Consider the following 14,309-nt stretch of genomic DNA (forward strand, 5'->3'; position numbering starts at 1 on the left):
AAGACAGTTAATCCTGAAAATTGCAAATTGCACGAGATATTAATATAATCATAGACCAAATTTTCCGAAATGGATTAAAAACAAACAAACACAGTGAGTATTAAAAAATGTGAGTTTGGAGGGTAATGAAGACGTGCAGAGCATATTCACTCCAGCGCAACCCAGGAGAGGGAGACAAAGCTCTTCTGCACTCACATTGATACAGCTGGACTTCTCATTCCCTTATTAATGTGGATATTTTGGAGTAATTCAACTATATTTGAATGTATATTTAATAAAGACCGCTAGTCTGCTTTTGGCGTGTTTAAACGAAGTAACTTGCTCACATATCTTATTGCAAGTTCTGCTGGGGACATACGCAAAGTCACGTCTAATACATAAATAGCACCACATTCTTTTACTAAATGAAACTGAGCGTTTATCCGACGCGACATTCTTTTTCCACCCAGAATGACACAAACCACGTCCATTTAAAACCTGGCTAACGCGTTCCGGAGGAGAGATATCGACCAATTGGCTGAGTGGAGGGCGTGGCTCTCCTTACTCCAGCTAGGCAGGAGTATGAAGTTTGGACTATCAGTGCACAGCTACTGTGAGAGAATGGTGCACCTCAGTGCTCACAGGTGCGTGATATTATCCAACTCCGATTTTGTACTCTTGCAACTTTAACCGAGGTACGCGGTTTACAAGGTTGCATGCACAAAGTTGAAGGTGTTTCCTCTGCAGTTCCACTCTACAAATGGCTTGGATTATTCACCCGCATCTGCACGGGACTGGCGCCGCTCTGATTCTGCTCGCAGTGATTCTGACAGGTGATGTGGTTGCACAGGTTTTTGACAGCTATGGATTATCATACGCTTTGAGGGCTGAGCTGTCAGAAGACACGATATTGGTTGCCAATAATGGGATACGCGTGCCTTTCGGGAGATCAGTCTTCATTGATCCCATCAACGATTTGGTTATCCAAGTTCAGCCCGGTGATAGATGCAGCATAACAGTCCTAGACAACGATCCTTTGTCTCAAAGGCCTGGACACCTGTCTCCGAAAAAGTTTCCGTGTGAATTTGGTCCCAATGACGTGAAGTATTCTCACTTTGGCTCTCGGAGTCCCCCGAAGGATAGAGTGAGGTTACAACTCAGGTACGACACGCAAACGGATACAATTATAATACCTTTTATGATGGAGGTGGAGGTTATTTTTACACAGCTGGAGGTGCTGACGAAAAACATGCCGCTCACTGTTGAAAAACTGCTCGGCACAAGTAATCCCATCGATAAGAAAATTTTAGAATTCACCTATGATAGAAGTGCGCATCAGTGCAAAATAGCTTCCCTCTCCAGTGGCAATGTGCTGCCCAGGTATGGAAAACTTGTGGATGAAGAGAGCCTCGGAACAATGGTGGACTGTGATGAGTTTATTAAAATGAACACCCGTTATCAGCACACTTTCGCTTTGAAGTCACCTAACAGAGATTACATTCCGATGGTTGTGGAATTACATGATAAAGAAGGCAATTTGCTCAAGCAGGAATTTTTCCAGATTCTGGTCAGAATCAAAGAGGGTGAAGACAACATACCTCCTAAACCCAGCTTTGTTGCCATGATGATGATGGAAGTAGATCAGTTTGTAATGACAGCAATAACCACGGATATGCTGGCTGCAGAGGATGTCGAGTCTAATCCTGATGAATTAATCTTCAATATTACATCTCCCCTGTCCTTTGAGGAAGGCTACATAGTAAGCACTGATGATAGGATTTTGCCAATAACCTCATTTTACCAAGGAGACCTCAAAGAGCTGAAAATTGCCTACAAGCCCCCTGCTGTGGATTCGGACACTGAGAGGATTTTCCAGATTGAGTTTGAGGTTGTGGATGGAGAGGGAGCTGTGTCAGATCCTTTTGCTTTCATGATTGTTGTAAAGCCTATGAACACGCTGGCCCCTGTGGTTACTAGGAATACTGGACAATTGCTGTATGAGGGTCAGTCCAGGCCTCTGTCCAGTTCACAGAATCTGGAAATCAGTGATGAGGATAATTTAGAGAAAGTCAAAATGACTGTTATTGATGGCCTGAGGCATGGTGAATTGACTGTTCTTGGCTCCAGGAGGAAATTTTTCACCCCAGCTGACCTTGATGCTGGTGTAGTAATTTATCAACATGATGGCAGTGACACGTACAGTGATAATATTGTTTTCAGAATGACAGATGGCACAAATGAGGTGGAGTTTCTGTTTCCTATTACTGTTGTGCCGACAGATGACGAGCCTCCCATTATAAATGCCAACACTGGTTTGGTTTTATTCAAAAACCAAATGATGCCTATCACCTCGCTTATGCTCAGTGCAGCAGACATCGACTCAGAAGATTCCACAATTAAATTCACAATCGAGCCTCCTTTTTCCACACTGGGACAGGTGATGCTGCGTCAGTCTGAGGCCCCAGAAGACCCATCAACCTGGAAGTTTAATACAGAGGACGAAATGTATGAGAAAGTAGTGACTGAATGGCTGCAGCAGGATATTACTGATGGTAAACTGTTTTACAAGCACATTGGACCTCACAGTACCAGCACAGTCATGGATCAGTTTGTGTTTACGGTTCAAGATGACAATGACCCACCAAATCAATCAGGTCAAAGCTCATTTGACATCAAAATTCTCCCTGTTGACGACCTTCCACCTGAACTGTACCCTGGGGCGACGCTGCAAATGACTGTGCATGAGTATCAGCTTACTTACTTCCGAAAGAAATTCCTCCGTTACACTGACCTCGATTCAGACGATCGTGATCTCAAATATACAATCGTGCAGCCACCGACAGACACAGATGAGAACAGCCCTGTTGTACTCGGAGCTTTGGTATTGACTGAAAATCCAAACACCGAAGTCACAACTTTCACTCAGGCTCAAATCAATCACCACAAAATAGCTTACAAACCACCTGATCTTGAGCTTGGAATTACCACTCATGTTTTGCAGTTTAGATACACTGTTGAGGATGTTTCTGGGAATACTGTAGAAGGGGTTTTCACTATATTTTTAAAGCCTGTGGACAACAAGCCGCCTCAAATAAAGAACTCTGGATTTACTGTGCTTGAGCGTGGCAGACATATCCTTACGAGTGCTGAGCTGGACACCTCTGACACAGACACGGAAAAGAAAAAGATAACCTTCACCTTAACTCAGCCACCACTGCATGGTCAGGTCCAGTTTACATTCATTGATATGACCAAAGGAAATGCTTTCAGTCTAGAGGATATTGCAAATGGCCTAATTTCATACATTCATAATGGAGATGAATCAACAGTAGATTCCATACAAATAGATGTCAGCGATGGGGTGCACATAGTCCCAATTACTATAAAGATCAATGTGAAGCCAATTGATGATGAGGCTCCAACTATAAGTCTTCCTGCTGGCACAATTGGCTCCTACATAGATGTACTGGAAAATGGAGCAACAGAAATCACAAGTAATGTCATTCAAGGAAGAGATGAGGACACAGATGACCTCAGATTAACCTTCATAGTTGAAGACCCGCCGTCATTGGGTGAAATCCTGGTTAGAGGTGTTTCATCGGGCACATTCACCCAAGCTGATATTATTAATGGCTTTGTGGTCTATGCTCACACAAGTGGGGAGATAGGCTCAAGCACAAAGGAGGACTTTTTCAATCTCACTTTGACAGACATGTCTGATGAGTGGACTGTCGGAGGAAATAAGATCACAGGTGTCAGAGTGCATGTCACCATTCTTCCTCTGGACAGCCAGGCTCCAGAGGTCTTTGTGGGGCCGCAGTTCACTGTTGTTGAGGGAGAGAAGCATGCCATTCAGATTCTCCACATAAGCGCAGATGATGTCGACACCCCCAGCGATGACCTTCTATGTACAATCATCGTACAGCCGACTTCAGGGTATGTGGAAAATATTTCCCCAGCCCCAGGCTCAGAGAAATCCAGGTCTGGAACAGCTATTAGTGCTTTCACCATCAAGGACATCAAACAGAATCACATTTATTATGTTCAAAGCATTCACAAAGGAGTCGAGCCAGTAGAAGACAGGTTTACATTCAGATGCTCTGATGGCATCAATTTCTCTGAAAGGCACTTTTTCCCCATCTCCATAATCCCCTCTAATGATGAAAAGCCAGAGATTTACATGAGAGAGTTTGTGGTTATGGAGGGCATGAACATAGTTATTGACACTCCCATTCTGAATGGTGCTGATGCTGATCTCCCCTCTGATCAGCTGACATTCATCATCACCAAACCCCCCAAGCATGGATTTATTCTCAATCAGCTCACTACTGGCACCGTCCCTGTGTCTAACTTTACCTTGGATCAGATCAGGGAGGCCTCCAGCTACGTGTATGAGCATGATGACTCAGAGACCACAGAGGACAGCTTTGATATTGTTCTTACAGATGGAAAGTTCAGTGTGGAGAAAACAGTCATTGTTATGATTATCCCTGTGGACGACGAAACCCCAAGGATGGCAATCAATGATGGCCTTGAAATAGAGATAGGTGATGTGAAAGTCATTAACAGCGATGTTTTAAAAGCTACTGATCTGGACTCTGAGGATAGCACGCTAACATATATAATTCGATACGGACCCAGTCAAGGGTATTTGCAAAGAGCGACGCCTTCAGGGACGTTGCAAAATATCACAGTTGGAATGAATATTACACAAAGCGAGGTGGATCAGGGTCTGATTGTGTACATCCACAATGGACAAGAGGGAATTCGAGACCTCATCAAGTTTGATGTGACTGATGGCATCAACCCTTTGATTGACAGATACTTCTATGTTACAATCGGCAGCATAGACATGGTTTTCCCTGATGTGGTCAGTAAAGGTGTATCTCTTAAAGAGGGTGGCAGGGTTACTTTGACAACAGACCTCCTCAGTACCAGTGACCTCAACAGCCCAGATGAACACTTAGTTTTCACAATCACCCGGGCACCAGTCAGAGGACACCTGGAGTGCACAGACACACCTGGGATGCCCATCTCATCCTTTACACAGCTCCAGCTGGCTGGCAACAAAATCTACTACATTCACACATCGGATGACGAAGTGAAAATGGATAGCTTTGAATTTGAAGTGACTGATGGCTATAATCCCGTGTTCCGCACTTTCCGCATCTCCATCGCTGATGTGGATAATAAAAAGCCTGTACTGACGGTACACAGTCTGGCAGTGACTGAGGGAGAAAACAAACTCATCACACCTTTTGAGCTAACAGTTGAAGACAGGGACACCGTTGACCGTCTCTTGAAATTCACAGTCACTCAGATTCCAGTTCATGGTCGCCTGCTCTTTAACAACACCCGGCCTGTCACCTCATTCACAAAGCAGGACTTGAATGAGAACTTGATCAGCTACAGGCACGATGGCACAGAGAGTACAGAGGACAGTTTCTCCTTCACTGTCACCGATGGCACTCACACAGACTTCTATGTCTTTCCCGATACTGTATTTGAGACCCGAAAACCTCAAATGATGAAGATTACCATCCTCTCCGTGGATAATGGTGTACCACAGGTTCTGGTTAATAAAGGTGCTCCAACACTGCGGGTTTTGGAGACAGGCCACTTAGGCTTTGTGATCACTAGTAAGACCCTGAAAGCAGAGGACAGAGACAGCATTCAGGACTCTGTGACCTTTAGGATTACTGTAGCCCCAAAACATGGCTACCTTATCAACCACGCCAGAGGAAATGCAACTATCAACAGCTTCACGCAAGGTAAGAAGGCTGCTCTTTAAAACTTTTCAGTCCTGTGACATTCTGATGGATTTGCAATCTCCTGCAGTAAAACTCACGTAGAAGACTTTTCAAAATATTCGGAGCAGTCTGATGTGAATTTAATCTTACCCTGCTTTTACTTAGACTTTTAAATGGCCTTACTCCAATGGTCTTAAAAATCATAAACTTTTTGTTTTCACTCTAGAGAGCGCCTGTTTACAGAAAGAAGTATGCTAGTGCCTCAGGCTGACTAGTTCGCTCTGGAGGAGAGCATTTTTCAAACAGTGCCTAAAACATTTCACTTTGGAGGAAACTTAGGGTGGTTTGTGCTTTACCAGAGGAATATAACAGTAGACAAGAGAATTACAGACGTGATGATAAATAATGTGAACATGCAAACATGTCAGAGGGAGAGAGATGCGGTATTCTAGCTCCCAGCAAATCACTGGCTTTGTAAATAACATGGTGCAGTACAGAAGTTACATTTCAAACAGACCAGAGGGGTGTCTTGGTAATGGTAAATATCAGGATAGCAGCCACAGTCAATATCCACGTATTCCCTGCTTTTATTTACTAAGCCACTGTGAGATGCTTTCCCTAGAGGCCTGTTCAATATTTCAAGAGTTCTCACAAGAGTAAACAGACAGTAAATAAAGACACTATCTCCTGGGCATTTGAAAGTTTAGGCTACACATTTGTATGCATCTGTCCCTTTGAAGGGAGATATTCTGACATAAAATATTGAACGCAGCAAGTGGAAACTTTGCAGTTTTTAGTGCTATAAGGAAGCTTGTCTAGCACCACGCTATCAAGATGGCAAGCAGACAGACTGCTGTGATGGCATCCCACGAGTCAAGCTGGTCTTAATGTCCGGCATCATTCAAGAGTCTTATTTGTTTACAGCCCTTTCAGGCAGTTCTTTTTGCTCGGATTCCCCTGGTGCTGTCAGCGTGCACATTTAGGCACACAGGCACAAAGACACTGACAAGTAGATAGGAACAAACTGAACATATTTTGTTAGTTGTTTTTGCCAAATAGCTGATGCAAAATTTTGTGAGCAGGATTTTTCTTGTACTTATGTAAATGTGCTCTTTTTCAGCTGAAATTGACGACATGAGCATATGCTATATTCTGAGGGATGGGGACAACGCGACAAACGACATCTTTCATTTCTCCATTGAGGACAGCGGTAAGTTCCTCAATTTAAACATCCACTCTTGGAGTTATATTGAGTGATAGCCGTTAAATTTGAAATGAGTCTGTGACACGCTCACTTTTGAGGATGTTACAGTGAATTTGTCACGCTGTTGCTGTTTAATAAATTCAGATTTCTCTAAGAAGGGTAAGGCTTGAATCCACTCAACAATGTGCCTAATTAGGCAGAATTACAAATCAAAAGGCATCTGCAAAGATTGCAGAGATTTCCATTATTTCAGCTTAAGTAAGTGAGATAACAGGCATGCAGTGAAATAGAAGGAAAGATGTACTGTTTCTGGGTAGCTTCTGTTTATGCTCTGGTGAATTTCATTCCACCAGCATTTCGGAGAAAAAAGGAATATTAGATCTTTTACGCCTATTAAAATTTTATTCAAATATTTATTAGTATATTCATTAGTTTGTCCTACTGCAAATGATGCCATAGGTAGGTCAGTCTTTTAGCACCTAATGTAGTCGCTCATTATTTTTTAGAAAGTAATGATTGATTTAGCCAGTTACTAATTAGTAGAGCTGTAGATATGTAATCAGACGCAGGCTCTGTGAATGGTTTGAGGCAATCATGCCGGTGTTGCCGATTAGCAGAAGCAGTGTGCCTGACAGTGTGTCCTTTCTGCTATCCTTCAGCTGTGATGAGTGAGCACAAAGGACGGCTCTAATAGGGGCCCTCTTTTCCCACAAGCACCTCGGCGAGCTCCCATTCTCATTTCTCATTTTCCGTGCCTTCGGTTTGATATTTGACAGGTTAAAATCAATCTCAACAGGTGGATGGGGCGCTAATAAGAGATGACTCAAATGCAGGGGCTGGTACTGAATATCAGCAGTTGAGCCCATGCAGATTTTTTTGTTGCTGAGTGAGGGCTCAGTCCCTTATTATTGTCTCACTTGGGCTTTCTTTTTTTGTTTTGTTTTAATGGATCTCTGTGGGCCTCTCTTCCTCTTTGTCACTTTCTTTCTCTGTGTACCTTGCTTGATGCTTGATGACACACATATCCCCACACTGGTAGTTTATCTTCCAGACTGGCAATTAGATTCACTCCTTTCAGCGCTCACTGCGAGACTTCAAAACAGCTTTTGTCTTATTCCGTCCTCAATCATAGTTATGTCCTCAAACAAAACAAAGCATAAAATGGCAACTATCAGATACAGTGCACCTCTCTAAAATGTCATTCTTTGATATGAAAATTGTACTTTATAGTGGCACCTAAAGAGCTTAACAAATTGATGAATGATCTCATTGGATGGCTGATCCATAAGGACTCACCACGTACTGCAGTGCAGTTTTTGAGGCAATCAGTGAAGATTTTTTTTTTTAATAAGATTTAAGCTGGGCTGGTGGCTGCCCTAAATCCCTAGACAGAGCCTGCAGCTCTTTGAACAGCCGTGTTGTGGAGGAGCTGAATGCCGTACACTGGCACACAGCTGCACTATGTCATGTTCAGCAGTGGAAAACATTCTCTTTCTCGCTTCAAGTTCATTGGGAAATTTACCAAATGCACTTGGCAATGCTATGAGTGTGAAAAGTTGCTTTTCATGTTGCAGCTGTTCAGTGAGATTCCACGGGTTTATGCCAACAGTTGTGACGAACTGTGAATGTAGTCACATTTTTGAGTATGCACCTGCTGCTGACTTCTGATTACCATAATTTGTGTGCTTAAGCGTGCTGGTCATTGTTTAAACAGCACATGTGCAAAGCTATTGGATTTATTTATTTACTGTTTTTCCCTCTTCCAGGTGAGGTCATGTATTGGGTTTTAGTACACCACACAAAGGCCTATAGGATTTCTTCTGGTTCCATTGTCAGTCCAAACATAAAGTGACTGTCTGCACTTATTACAGGGCAGTACGCTAATTTACTCCCGGCATGTATTCTCACAAAGGAGGATGAATGGAAAAGTAAAGCCATTCATTGTGCTCCATCTAAATACTTATGGCAGTCTCACTTCTAACCACAAGCTTGCTTTAATTGTAGAAGCTGACATCATAGTTTTCCTAATAGATAGGTTGTCTTGTTAACCAGGGTACAGTGTTGGATTTTAATCTGAGCTGCCATTGCGTCAGTTCCTCTTTGCAACAATGTATTTTCTGACTTCTACATGTTTCTAATTGTAAATGGTGAGTTCAGAGCCCAAATGTGAAACTGTGCTAGACCTGACTCGCTCTCATCCATTGTGTAGCACAGTTGTATTAGAGTATCGACTAAAGTAATGACCTGTGCTTTAAGCAGGCAGATATTTTGTTTACCTTGATTAATTATGTTTGTGCAATTTAGGCGGTTTCACTTGATTAACTCGGCCACATAAAGAGAGGAGATGGGCTTTTTACTACAAGTAAAAACAACTGGGCCACATCCCAAAGTGCTTAGCATTTTTAATTAGTGAATAGAGTTTCTTACAAAGTACAACTTTTAATCCTGTTAGTGTATAAAAAACAGAATAATATTGAATTTACTTCCAAATTATGCTGCATTTTATGTGCAGTGGTCTACAAATGATTTGTGCATTTTTTTTTAATCTGATTTATTTTCCTCTTGAATTTCTTTAGCATCTTAAAGTTGATACTGCTGGCTTTTAAAGCTGCATTTATTGATTGATTGATTGGTAATTTATTTCAACATGTGAACAATATACAAGTACATTTAGAAAAGAAATGAGAGAAAAAAAATATACTATACAAATTACATACAAAAAAACATTCTGATTAATTTACATGTTGAAAGGGAGTGGGAAGAAGTATACACTTATTTAATCCCACCCCTGTCCCATAAATTATCAGTGAATATTTAGTCAGCTTCCTTACTGATATAATTTGTAATAAAAATAGTGAACAGATTTCTGATATACTATATACTATAATATCACATCATGAATTTTTTGTTTGTTTGTTTTTAAATAGAGACATTCACTTAATTTAAATATTTTCCTTTTCTTTATAGATCGAGAAGATCATATTTTTATAACTCTTTTTGAACAGTTTTATGTTTGGACATTGCTTTAATTCCATATTCAGTTTGTTCCATAGTTTCACTCCTTGAACAGAAACACAAAAGCCTTTTCTTGTAGTACGTACCTTCATTGTTTTGAAGTTACAAAAACCCCTTAAATTATAACTTCCTTCTTTCAAAAAAAACATACTCTGAATATTACCTGGCAGTTCTTTATTTTTTGCTTTGAATAGAATTTGTGCTGTTTGGAATTTCACTATATCGTCAATTTTCAATATTTCAGACTGCAAAAATAGTGAGTTTGTATGTTCCCTATAACCTGCATTGTGGATGATTCGAATTGCTTTCTTTTGAAGAGTAAAAAGTGAATGTAATGTGGTTTTATAGTTATTGCCCCAGACCTCTGCACAATAGCTTAAGTATGGTGAAACCAGTGAACAGTAGAGAATATGAAGTGATGTTCTGTCGAATACCTGTTTTGCCTTGTTTAGTACTGCAATGCTTCGTGATACTTTGGAATGAATATATCTTACGTGAGCTCTCCAGTTAAGTTTTTCATCTATTATTACCCCCAGAAATTTATTTTCACTGACTCTTTCAATATCAACACCATTTATTTGAATCTTTGCATTAGTATTTAAACTACTATTTCCAAATAACATAAGTTTAGATTTATTCAAATTTAATGATAATTTGTTTTTATCAAGCCAGAACTTCACTTTACTTATTTCATTAGTCATATCCTCCAATAAATTCTGCAGATCATCACCAGAGCAAAAAATGTTTGTATCGTCAGCAAAGAGAACCACTTTTAATACTTTGGACACTTTACAGATGTCGTTAATGTACAAGTTGAAGAATTTTGGACCCAAAACTGACCCTTGGGGTACACCACAAGCAATGTCCATACATAAGGAGCAACCACCATTTATTTTCACAAACTGCTTTCTGTCACTTAAATAACTCCGGACCCAATCTAAAACTACCCCTCTGACACCATAACGTTCCAGTTTTCTTATTAATATATCATGATCTATAGTGTCAAATGCCTTTGTCAAGTCTATGAATAACCCAGCCACATATTGCTTTTTGTCTATGGAATTTGTGATGTATTCTATTGAATCTAATAGTGCCGATGATGTTGATCTGCTTGATCGGAATCCGTACTGACTCTCAGTGAGTAGTTTATGTTTATCTATAAATTTTTCCAGTCTGTTTTTAAACAGTTTTTCAAGAACTTTTGAGAATTGAGGTAGTAAAGAGACAGGCCTGTAGTTTGTGAAATGGTGTTTGTTTCCAGATTTGTATAGAGGTATAACTTTTGCTATTTTCATTCTGTCTGGAAATCGACCAGTTTGAAATGATAAATTACAGATGTATGTAAATGGTTTTATAATAGCCTCAATGACTCTTTTAACCACTATCATATTTAAGGTGTTTTTGCCAAAAAGGAGACCACAGGATGAATGTTACCAGTGATGCTTGTGTATAATTTTTTGTCATCCTTGTCAGAGCTTTAAATTAATCATTCCAAATGACTAAATTCACACATTTTAACTTGTAGAGATGTCTGCTGTTTTGAAGAAACTGTTGCCCAAATGGAATGTCGATTTTTTCGGAGGGGGGGTTGTATCTGTGTGCCTGTATGTGTGCTGCCCTTGTTATTCTAACTCAGTTAATTGTTGTGTTTTGATGGACTCCAGCTCTCCCCTTGTCTCCTAGGGATTCAGTTGCATTCAGGTGAGCTTACCTGAGCACACACGAGCCCTCGCATTCCCAGGCAGTTGTTTATGGAGCTGATTCCCTGTCTGCTTCCAGCCAGTCAGTCAACCTCACAAATGTTCTTAATGACAGACACAATGTAGTACTCTTTGTTTTTTATTCCAGGCGCTCAGTGCATTTTTATTTTTTATTTTTATTTAAGTGAGCTACAAAAAGGCAGCAAAAGATCATTAATAGTTTGGGAAAAGAAACGTATTTTTAAGGTCAAACTCTGCAGGCATGCACAAAATGTCCATGTTTTCCTCATTTGACTAATGAGACTCGTTCGCTGTAAGAAGCATAGAGTATGTAAGTCAATAATTTCTAGTGAAATGGGTCAGCAGTGAAAAGAAAAATAGAATCACTTTCTGTCTGGAACACATTTTCTCACATGGAAAGAGACAATAGGGTGCATGTCTGCAGAGCCCACCTCTACAAGCGTGTTTTGTTTGTTATTTCTTCTTCGTGTAACAAGATAAGTTCAGGTCACCGTGCATACCTCGACCTAATAAATCCTCCAAACCATTTTTCACCTGCAGTAACATCTGATATGTATGTTGTCAACATAACTTCCATGTTATCGGTGTGTAATCTCTTGTGACAATGGGTGCATACTCCATCTTCTTTGTCTCCCCTCCTAATTCCAGGCTTGGGGGGGGGGGGATTATCTTACTCCCCATTGCGTGCTAGAGTACAACAAAAGTAAGTGTAGAACATGCACTCACATGCAGTTGTGAGGTTAGTATAGCTATATGCTATAATATCCCCATCACCGCACAGGAGATGACTCTGCAGTTTTGCAGCGTTTCTAGCCTGCTATTAATGAAACTGTCTCTTCTATACTTTCTTGTGGGGTATAACATTCCTCTGTCCTTGGGACCACTGGTATGAATCATATTCATAAAGTATGCTTTAAGCTTCAGCAAATTACATAGCTGGTCTCGTTGTAGTGATAGTTTAAAGGGGTTTCAGGGTGTTCGGTTTTCTTCACAGTCCAGCTGTGCTGCAGACAATAAAATAGGTGAAGTCGTTCCTGAGGCACAGCTGCTGCACTTTGGGGCTGAAAAACTGAATTACAGAATGGATTTAGACTAATCATTTTAGTTGGAGAGTGATTTGCGTCTCTTACCGGTCCCTTATGTCGTCAGCAGCTAACTTTGTGTTATAATTTTCTCACTAGTCTGCATTGCAGTTATATTTGCAATGTTTACCACCCAGCAGCAGCCTTCTCTATTCAGCACAGCATAACGAGGTGTATGTGCAAGTTTGCTTTCCTTTAATGTGTGTGTGAAGCGTAGAGACGACTGAAATGAAAGCATATCCGCAAAGAGCTGCTGCGACTAACCAAACAGATGAAAAACCTGTGCTCATCTGTGAGGGGATCAAACATTCGCTGTTATCTAGCAGTCTTGAGCCAGCGAAATACTTTAAAAAAAAAAGATTAAAATGCTTTTATTGATGATGAAAAGATGATAGTAGAATTCTCCGAGGCAGGAACGCCTAAATATGTTTCAAGAGGTTTCATTGTTCTGAAATGATTTAGGCACTGAATAAGCCAATGAATTCTCTTTTTTTTTTTTTGTTCAGATTTCTTTGCCCAAGTCTGTTGGATCACTTTCAGGCCGTCTGTTAGTGCTGTGCCTCCTTTTTTTTTATTGCTGTTCATTTTGCTCCTGAGTGCAGATTACAGCTCCGTATTTACAATCTATATTTAGTCCAAAAGGCATATTCTGCTGCCTCAAATGCATCAGAAAAAGAGAACACCAAATCCATTAATGATAGATAATGATTTGGAGCAGCCATGACAATGTCACATTTATTTTTCATTGTGGTGTTTGTGCTGATTACAGCAAAGAATGTGGGTGATTTGTTGCTTAAACATCTAGGGAACTTACTGATTTATTCTGATCTGCTTTAATTTTCCCATTAGAAAACAGAAGGGAAACCCTGTTTGATGATTTTGCTCTCTCTGTCTTTATGTGCTGCCAAAGTGTATGTTGCCAAGGTTAACAAAGCAAAGGCAAATTCCCAAAAGTATAGAAACCTCAGGCCCAGGCTTGTTCTCCGAATGATGATGTGTGTCGTCATTGCTGCCTTAGGTTATCAGTCTAGCAGAACTGAGATTCCTCTGGTGAAAATCCCCATTATGTGGAAAAAAAGGGTTAAAGTTTGTGTCATCGGGTTTTAGGACGGCCCCAGACAAATTGAGTCATACTTAAAATAAATATAACAGGGGCAGAACAAAAAGGAAATAAACTTTAGGTCAAATTAAACTATTCAGGAATTTATTTTGCGTTATTATGTCACAATATAAAATATCACTTTCTTTTCATGCTCTGCGATGTGTCCTGTGTGATTTTTGGCCTCATGAAATCGCCCGATGGGACTGTTTTGACAAACAGCAGGGAATCTGAGTGTTTGTGATGCTACAGTTGCTGCTGTAACAACTCTCTTTTCACAGGAGTAGAGCTTTTGTTCACTTTTGAAAAATCACTCTGGATAATGTGTTTCTGGCCCCTGAATCCCAGCAGTGGACCAGAGCTGCTCCTCTCCGCCCTGCCGCATGATAAGCCACTGACAGCTGGGCCGAGGCTGTAGTGTGTCACAACTCTCTCCAGCTATACTTGGGTTTCATGATT

General features: G+C 40.6%; 1 protein-coding gene across 2 annotated transcripts in view; it reads left to right on the plus strand.

The window, feature by feature from the left end:
• The first annotated feature begins 739 nt into the window (after positions 1-739).
• Positions 740-14,309, plus strand: part of LOC146619217 (FRAS1-related extracellular matrix protein 2-like) — a 51,172-nt gene continuing 37,602 nt past the window's right edge. For both annotated transcript variants that reach the window (XM_085370308.1, XM_085370306.1), the window contains exons 1-2: positions 740-5,750; positions 6,850-6,939. In XM_085370308.1, coding sequence (XP_085226434.1) covers positions 740-5,750; positions 6,850-6,939 — 5,101 coding nt within the window. The remainder of the gene's footprint in view (positions 5,751-6,849; positions 6,940-14,309) is intronic.

This window comes from Diplotaxodon limnothrissa, linkage group LG14 (genome assembly GCF_057381915.1).
Source record: "Diplotaxodon limnothrissa isolate DT_005_m linkage group LG14, D_limnothrissa_male_GT1.1, whole genome shotgun sequence".
Lineage (NCBI taxonomy): Eukaryota > Metazoa > Chordata > Actinopteri > Cichliformes > Cichlidae > Diplotaxodon > Diplotaxodon limnothrissa.